General features: G+C 37.9%; 1 protein-coding gene across 5 annotated transcripts in view; it reads right to left on the reverse strand.

The window, feature by feature from the left end:
* Positions 1-10,201, reverse strand: part of CUX1 (cut like homeobox 1) — a 295,304-nt gene that overhangs the window by 191,764 nt on the left and 93,339 nt on the right. For all 5 annotated transcript variants that reach the window (XM_075196738.1, XM_075196737.1, XM_075196734.1 and 2 more), the window contains exon 4: positions 3,874-3,952. In XM_075196738.1, coding sequence (XP_075052839.1) covers positions 3,874-3,952 — 79 coding nt within the window. The remainder of the gene's footprint in view (positions 1-3,873; positions 3,953-10,201) is intronic.

The following is a 10,201-nucleotide window of genomic DNA, read 5'->3' on the forward strand; positions in this document are numbered from 1 at the left end:
AAAAAAAATGCCTCCTCTATCCTCCTCTAACAATTGCTAATAGAATTGGTATCAGAATTGAACTAATAATAGAAAGAATAAGGTATACAATTATTGCTCTGTCCCTGCTCTAATACAGTCTGTAACCTAATCCTGCTCTCTCCCTCTGTCAAATGGCGATGGATTGCTGCGGGTATTTATGTATTTCAAATATCGCGAGAACCGAGCTCTGAGATCCGACTACGTCACAATGAAGTTTTGCCTCAATTTTGAATCCGAATGGGCAGGAGAGTACCGAGACTGCTCGGCTCGGTACTTGGATAGGCGAAGTTCAGGTGGGTTCGGTTCTCGGGGGAACCGAGCCCGCACATCTCTAGTTACAATGCGGGGGGTGCAAATTGGTTTATTATTTTGCACACAAGTTAAACGCTGGTTGTTTTTTCATGTAGCACACAAATATTTAACAGCTTTATTCTTAAACTGAAATTTAAAGTTGATCTAGGGCATGCTTTACCCCAACTATAAATCTATCCCCACATTTTATAATTTACCTTCCCCTCCAATGCAACATGGTTTTGCAAAGATGCAAAGTTACTCCTTTTTTTTTATTTTTTACTTTTCTTAATGAATCAGCCCCAATGTGCGCAATATTTGCCATTTTAGATCATTTTATAAGTACACAATGTTTAATGTACCTTAGAGTATGCAACAGTTTCATTGAAACGTCTATTAAATTGTGTGTGTTTTTAGAAAGTCCTATAATATCAATTCATGAACCCAGACGACTTCAATTAATTAAAATACTGGCTAAAAACATAGGTAAAGTTGTGTTTACATTTTAACTGAACGTTAATCCAAATTAAGCTGGTCACATAAACTGGAGCTGAAAGTGCCACACCTGGTAAATAACTATAATTAAACGGAAGCCTAGGTTTGGAAGAGTAAGTTCCTACCTTTAATTGTAGTTCTCAGAAATCCTTTATAGATACACATTGTAGTTCCTAGCTAGAGCCATGCTTGCCTTAGGGGAAGATGAATCTCTTGATAAAAGGGTTTGAATGGTGTTTAAACAACTAAATTATAGGTATTGAATCTGGGACCAGTTCCTTCAGCTTGTACGTCATAGTCTTCAACCGACAATTTTATCACCATCACGAGACATTGTAAAAAGAAAAAAAAAGAAAACACTACTGGGGCACGGAAGGTGTTCAGTGCCCAGGGTGGCATGGCTGCAAAGTACAGGCCAACCATCTGAAATGACACTTTTTGCAGTCTATGGCCGTTTGCCAATTTATTTTACCTCATAAATAGCTATAAGGCGGCTCACGCTCTAATTAATCAGTTGAAAGAAACAGGTTCTATCCTCCATATTGCACGGAACCATTATCAGAAAAACTAGCTAAATGAAACCCAACCAACAAGATGTGGTTTCTTATTTTCTTGCATTACTAATTGCATTTAGAGTTCAGAGCAAAGCAAAAACAAAAGGAGCAAAATTGCTCCTGGACAAACCATGCAAGGGGTGCAACGGCATTTATTTAACTTTTTTTTTTTTTTTTGCATACAGGGAAAGTACTGGCAGCTTTTCCACGTAGCACACAATACTGGATAGCTTTATTTTTACACTGGCATTTACAGTTGAGCTAGGACACATTTGCCCCCCTGCAGTGCAGCATGGTTTTTGAATGGTGCAAATTTGCTCCTTTTATTTTTCCTTTGCTCCTAACTCTAATTGAAGATGAAGAGCTAAATGTTCTGTCAACCATTGTTGTTTCAGAACAAGACACACAGCATATACTAATGCAATATGAGGGACACGTCACCTCTTGTTTGGCCTTCAAAAATAAAACTTGCAAATTAGCGTCTAACATAAATAGAATCTTTTTGATGTCTAATACGATACAGTTATTCAACTTCCTGCATTTATTAAGCTGATTTCTCATTAATATTGGTTTGGCTCCCAAAATGTCTGCCTCTGCTGTGCGCAGGCGACAGGTACTCTTTAATTATCTTTATCTTAATAAATAACAAGCTTTATTTTTAATTAAATACTCGTATGTTTCAAAGCATTCGCATAGTGTTTATTACTTTACTCAATCATTCACTGATGAAACATTTTGTAACTCGCCACATCCTGTATTATAGCATTAAACTGAATCTTAAACACATGGCAGGACTGCTCAGTTCTGCAGAAGAGAAAAGATAGAAAATAAGCCAGGCATATAAACAGCTTCTAATGAAAAAAAACAGAAGGAAAAAAAAAAACAGATTTAGTATACTGTGCCTTTAGCAAAACTGCAACATCACAATGTTAGGGAACGAAGGAGTGCACTATAAATACACTGATATACAAGAATAAATGACCACCTATACAGCTTAATCAGAATATCAACTTCATGTACTCGCCTACTTCATCATCATCATCATTTATTTATATAGCGCCACTGATTAACCCTTTCATGATTAGGGATAATAAAACCATCGCAGTGCTGGTGTGAGCTATTCTCAACAGCACCTAATGAGATAGGGCACCAAAACGACTGATTTATGCATCCAGTCACGTTACTGTCCTCCACTGCACAGAGGAGGCTCTTCTGTACATCTTTGTAAATTACTATATCTCCTGACTGTCCCAATTCCAGGGGATGGGCACACTGTTCCAACACTCAGGACCTTTGTCCTGACTGCTGGGAAGTGCATCCGACTCACGCGGTGATTGAATGATGCACGTATCCATCACTGGTGCACATGGTAATACAGGGGTATTTTTAGGGGTGAAAAGCAGGTTTGGGCTGGCCTGACGCTTCAAAGCTTCCCCAGGCATATGGTACATCCCAACGTGACATGGCCACACACCCAGCGTGATGTGAACCAGGCCCCATTTTCTGAGATTCGCTACCCATTCACTGTCCAGATTCCCAAACCTCACATGCTGGGAGGTATACTCGCACTGTCACACAGACATGCCGGACAGACTGGTGTAATTGCCTGGACACCGAGAGTCCTCTGTCAGGTATGCACATGACATGATGAAGCAATGTTCTACCTTGGTTCCTCCCTTCGGCAATGTCCACTGTCTTCCCAGGGCGAAAAATCTATGTGACCAGACCACACTACACAGATCTGCTACGTGTTGGTTAAACTTAGAATAAGTTATTACTTAAGTGGTCCGTGTACCATAGTAAATGTATCATTTTTTTTATAGACAGAAAGAAATATTATAAGAAGAGGAGGCTCTCTTTTGTGTAAGTTTTATCCTTTAAAATTTCACGTTCTCCCTTTTATCAAAATTGGTAGATTAAACGTCAGCCTCTGTTACATGCAGGTTACACTGTATATATGAGTAAATAGGAGATCTGAAACAGCTCACTATATATATATACACATATATATATATATATATATATATATATATATATATATATATATATATATATATATAGTTAAATCCCTGTTGCGGTCACTGTTGTGATGGCCCATGTTTTCTCGAGATCAATGAGAAAGCCCAAATTTCCACATTCAGTTGTACCTGCTATATACAGCAATTGGATGTCCAAGTAATTGTCCCCAGCCACATGCCTGGACCAGAGGCTGTTATCACCAGGCTGGAGGACGCTGGTAAGTAGCCGTTTATGTAATTCCGCTCAGCGCAAAGCAGTTTGTCAAAGTCCTGTTTTATAAGATTGCCAATTTCATAGTAAAAATAAACAGGATTGTTAGGATATGTTACGCTCAAATAATGATTCATAGGTTACTTCAGATATTCCTACATTGTTTACACACTTGCTATTTACAATGTTCTTTGGGCAATCAATAATATTTTGCAATGCAGTAACAGAAGGCGGGTGATAAAGGAACACTTCTGTAACAGCCGAGTGAACACAAGATGTTTACCTGGGACGTCAATTAATCTCTTATAAACATTCAAGAAGGCAGCTTCAGCTTCTTTGCTTCTTTTACTTAATGCATCGATCTAAAAAAAAAAAAGAGACAAAAAAAAGACAATGTTACTTTTTTTTTGTTTACAACAGCATATACGATTAATACAAAGTATTAAAGGAATATTCCACCCAAAATGTTCATTTTATTTTTAAAAAAAAATTCCGCCTAAGGATTATAACTGTGGGTGTTCCATGTCAATCACTGGTTTGGGAAGGCGCACTCTCCTGGATTTGAAAAACTGGAATAATTCAAATGCACTGGCAGTGATTGGACAAAAAGTGACTGTGTTATAAACTAACACCGCGTAATTTAATTTGCCCCCTTTTGACGGTGGGCAGCAAGAAACCGCAGCGTTCGGAGTTCCAGTACTGCAGGAGACCCGCTATATTACACTTCACTATATGTTCATGAATCCTTTATTATCTATTGGATTATACTCTTATACACTATATTCACTCACTGGCTTCCACTTACTATTATGGTACTGAAAAACACTTTTAGCTTGTTATTAATATTGTCCCATTTAATTCATTAAATTAATTATAAAATGCATTTTATTATATCTTTTTTATTATTATTTGTTAATGTATTTAATCATTATTACTTTCTTTTCATTATGTTATTCTTATAATCTCCCTAATTCATTTATCCATTACATATAATTACAAAAAGAAATAATGATATATTTTTAATTAATAATAATTAATTTTCATTTATTGTTTAAAACAAATATATATTAATATACATTATTTATCATTATTATTTTTAAAATTATATATCTGTACTCATCCACTACCACTGGCTCCCAAAAACAAGTTATTTAATACACCACTTTGGCCGTCTAACCTTACACAGACCAGTGAAACAGAAAAAGGTCTAAATTAACTAAACTTGGCCTTCACCAGGTCAGGTAAAGAAAAGATATCCAACATAAGGACAATAAGGTAATCCAAATCCATATAACTCCATGCACAAACTCCACCCACAGCTCCATGGCAACAAACAAATAAGGTTTGCTTTTCGTCTCTTACTGCATCTTGCACCCAAACTTCTCAGCATGCCTGAGGGAAGTATGAGCCAAATGGGATGATTGTGTCGAGAATGGGTAGGGGATATTTATTTCAAATAAATAATGTTAGGGTGGAATGATCCCTTAAAGGGGCAGCACAGTGGCCAAATGGTTAGCACTTCTGCCTCACAGCACTGGGGTCATGAGTTCAATTCCCGACCATGGCCTATCTGTGTGGAGTTTGTATGTTCTCCCTGTGTTTGCGTGGGTTTCCTCCGGGTGCTCCGTTTTCCTCCCACACTCCAAAAACATACTGGTAGGTTAATTGGCTGCTATCAAAATTGACCCTTGTCTCTCCCTCTCTGTCTGTTTGAGTGTGTGTCTATATTAGGGAATTTAGACTGTAAGCTCCAATGGGGCAGGGACTGATGTGAATGAGTTCTCTGTACAGCGCTGCGGAATTGGTGGCGCTATATAAATAAATGATGATGATGAAAGGATATCCGTCATCTATACACTATTTCTGGAATTCTCCCAAAGCTGCCATTCTGCTGGGGTGAACCAATATTCAGAACAACAACTCACTAGGAACCAGTAAAGTGATAGTTAACAGATAAGCTGCATAGTATTGGTCCAGCTACCAATATAGCTGCCTCCACCATGATAACAGCTGCACTTTAAGTCATGTCAGACCTATCCTAAATCTAAACGTGGTGAAAGAGGACATGCTTTAAACTCTACAAACAAATAGGCCGTATAGGTGCAGATTTTGTGTTTTGGTTTTACTGACAGTCACAGGAAAACAGATGAGACAAGAACAGGTAAACAGATCTATTCACACTGATATTTGTTTGTTGCTTTTTCCCCAATTCCACAAAGAATGGTGAAGATTTAAGACTGCAACAAAGCTACCGTAACCCATGGCAGCCAATTGGATTCTGACATTATTCTTGTTCAGTTTTAAAATTAAAAGCAAATGTCAGTCAGAGTGATTGCCATCGCTACAGGACCTTTGTTCCTGTGCATCAGTTTTTAAAAACCCAAAATAAAATAAAAAAAACAAACCACCACACAACACCTCTATGGTTTTTACATACCAATTACAAAAATAATTTAATAATGCATGTTTGCAAAAGCCTATTTCATCTGTGTGGAGTTTGCATTTTCTCCCCATTTCTGTATTTGTTTCCTCCAGGTGCTCCAGTTACCTCCCACACTCCAAAGACATACTAGCTGGTTTGTAAGTTTCTGATGTAATTACCCATTGTCTGTGTATATGTGATAGGGAACGTAGATTGTAAGCTTCACTGGGCCAGGGACTTATGTGAATCATGAAATGTTCTCTAAAGCACTGTGCAATATGTAGGCGCTATATAGATAACGGCTAGTCAATGAAAGAACAAATATTACTGTACTACAAAAAATGCTAGAAGCTATTCCAAAGAGCCATATGCCTGGTTACTAGCCAGAGATGGCAGCACAAGATCAGTGTACGAAGCTCAGAAATAATCCTCCTTCCTCCTTAATCTTTCGAATGTTATTGTTACACCTACTAATGTGAGGACATTGGATGAGTGGCACAGTGGTCAACCTTCTACATTTTCAACTGTTGGCCCATTTCTAAAATAAAACGAGATCAGTAAAAACATGACACACTATTGATACAGCCCACAGCATGCTCCAAACCAGATGTTTTGCATATGGCTATGAACTAATTATTTCCAGTGTCTGACCCTATATGCTTTAAATCTGAGTAGTTATAACATTTACATGGAGAATACTATGTACATACAGTAGTATCTAAGAAGGTCAGAAAATAACAATTATAAGGCTGCATCTAAGACATGGTCAGCCCACACAGACAGCTCTAAAAGCCCTTAGTTTCCCTTTCTCGATGTGTTTTAAAATGACACACAAAGTGTCAGGGGAAAAAGACGGATCACAAAGCATCTATATACTCATCAGTAAAACACATCTCAGGTGCTGATTAGGTATAATATGGCCTCTTGCAGTAATTAGGTCATCTATGTATGTGTCTATTCTGTCTGTTTCATTTGGGCAGAGCTGTGTGCATACTTTCAGACTAACAGGCTAAGTGCAATAGTTGTTATTGCCAATTCAGTCCATCAGGAGGGGGAAATTCAGTAATTCAAGTGCTGAGAAGATAAATGTGTAAAAGGTGGAATCTCCTTTCTCTGAGGGGTTATCGTGTACGTTAAATTTGTATGTCTCCCCAGAATAAAAGAATGTACTTTCAATAGATAACTTGCTTTTCTAATATTCCTGCAAAAAGTCAGTATGATAAAGTATCAACTTGCGCTTCCTGGACTGATCTATCCTATGCATGATTGCAGAAGATATGCAGGTTCATTGACAAGCATAAATTGAATTTCACCGCATACCCTTCCCCTAACAGTGCTTAGTGCTGAATCTTTCATATATTTCTTTTCCACTAAGGAATATTTGAGTATCATTTTATGAAATATGTGGCTTCTTCTGATGATACGTGACAGGAATAATGGAAAATGCATTCTTTCCACACACCCCCCATTACACAGGCCTTATATCAGATAGTGTAACTCTGTACTTATTTTACTAAAAGTTTCTTTTTAAAATACTCAGGATGATCAGGCAAGGAAATATATTGTTTATAGCCTTGAGGGGTATAATTTTTTTTTTTCGTGATGAAAAGATGAAATGACGCGACTGTGAAAATGGGGGGAATTTAGTTTATATATTTATCATGTTTATGTGATGATTTGCCCTAAAGTCAGAAGCACCACCTGCACCTGCCCGATTATGTACATTTGAATCTAATAGGAAGCTGCAGCCATTTGTGTTATACGACTTAATTTGAAAGCGTTCCATCATGAAATGTATTGTGTTATAGATAATGCTGTATGCAAAACTACATTAAAATAGAGCCTGTTATTTGGAAAACAGTGTGCACAGTCACTGAATCACTGGGATGGCTGCAGATCATTGGTTGACAACCTTTTTTTTTTTTCTTTGTGATGTAATGGCTGACAAATATTCAGAGATTTGCTGCTTCTAAATACAATTTGGACAACTGTCAGGAAAGTCAAAACACACATATGTATGAGAACCACCCGTGCAGTTTTGTAGTCAAGAAGGCCAGCACGCAAATAAACAAACTATAAAGCTCTGACATCAACCTAATTATAAAGTTATTTGGCCAAAGATGTACAGGTATATTAATTAGTTCATGATATATACTCTTCTTATTATAGTTTAGATAGCGTCAAAATGTTCCAGAGTGCTGTAATCAGAACATTTTTCAATCATTTATCATTCACATTAGTCCCTGCCCCAATGGAGATTACAGTGTAAATTTCCTAACACACACACACACACATCTATTTTGGTAAGCATCATCATCATCATCATCATTTATTTATATAGCGCCACTAATTCCGCAGCGCTGTACAGAGAACTCATTCACATCAGTCCCTGCCCCATTGGAGCTTACAGTCTAAATTCCCTACTATAGACACACACTCACACACAGACAGACAGACAGAGAGGGAGAGACTAGAGTCAATTTGATTTCAGCCAATTAACCTTCCAGTATGTTTTTGGAGTGTGGGAGGAAACCGGAGCACCCGGAGGAAACCCACGCAAACACAGGGAGAACATACAAACTCCACACAGATAAGGCCATGGTTGGGAATCGAACTCATGACCCCAGTGCTGTGAGGCAGATGTGCTAACCACAAGGCCACTGTGCTGCCCATAAGCAGACAATTAAACCATCAATATGTTTTTGGATTGTCTGAGTAAACGCACACAAACACAGGGAGAACACAAACTCCACACAAATAGCGCCCTAGTTGAAATCAAACTCATGACTAGAGTGTGTGAGCAGTAATACTAACCACTGTACTGCTATAATATACTATGTATATGTTTAGCCTGAAAGATATATAACTAAAATGTATTAAAGATAATGATTTAAAGTCCACTAGAAATGTTTTAGGACTATACCAGTAGTGAGACCATGTTGTGCTCCATGTCGGCATTGGTTCTTCCACACACAACGTGTACAGATTCACCTGTCCAACAACAAAGTTTCCCTGGAAACGGATTTCAGATGTTGGCAAGTATCTTAAGGACGAGTGAGACTCACAGCAGCCAAGGCTACTAATCCTGACAGATTTTTATTTTTTTTTCCCTTTTGGCGGAGTAAAAAATAAATAATTCTCTGGCACTTTTCTCTTTGGCTCTTCAACTAATTCGCACAAACACTACCAAACTAAAGATACACATTGAAATCAAGCAACAAAATGAACTGCAAAATGAGCTCAACATGGCAACATGTACTGAACTGCAGAAAGGCAATAATATCTTTTAGAAAACGGCATTTAACTGCTATGAAAACAATGACACTCCTGCGACTGACATTTGCCACTTATGGAAACAGTGGGTTTGAAAAGATGTACAAAATAGTACAGTTGTACTAGTTCAGATATACTGCTTTTAGGGAGATATAGTAGTAACTGTGGGGTGGAAAAGATGTTTACATCATACTCGCTCTTTGACAAGCCTTTAATTTGCTTTACATCAGTATCAGCATTTCCCGAAGCTCCATTTTATTTTTTGGACATTACCGCTTGTGAATTTCTATGGCAACGTTTATTAAGAATATAGTACACTATGTTAAGTATGCTCTGGAGTACTGTGGTGCCGTACGATTCAACAATAAAACAATATCATCATCAACATCATCTAGGGAAGCTCTGAGAACAACCATCTAATACACTGTTAAAAGTTCAAAGTACAAGGATTTGTCCATGCATTTAGCAGGTGCTGTTTTTCAAGAGCTCCGAGTGTGTCCTAAAATATAAGTGAGGGGCCAATAAGCATATCGGAGCGCAAAGCACAGATAAGAGTGGCAGCACCCATCTAAATTATTCCTGTGTGGAGTTGCTCTTCGGCTCCTGTGTGGACTTGAGCATCTTTGTTCCTCTTTGGAAATATTGTGTGGAACTCTACCCTATTCAAGGATCTTTCCATCACAAACATAAGGAGACAGGGCTGCAATACGTTGTGGCTCACCTGGCTATTGTGTATGCATATTTGGAAAGTTACTGTGTTCCTGTGGTAGAGGACACCTTCAGAATTAATAAGATGGTGTTGAACCTGTACCCGGTATCGATCTGAGTGATCTAAAGAATGCCATATCCTCACATAGCTAAAATCTAGCTTATAACATTAGTTAAAATGTACCACCACACAATCAGTTTTTGAAGG

This window comes from Mixophyes fleayi, chromosome 2, assembly GCF_038048845.1.
Source record: "Mixophyes fleayi isolate aMixFle1 chromosome 2, aMixFle1.hap1, whole genome shotgun sequence".
Classification (NCBI taxonomy): Eukaryota; Metazoa; Chordata; class Amphibia; order Anura; family Limnodynastidae; genus Mixophyes; species Mixophyes fleayi.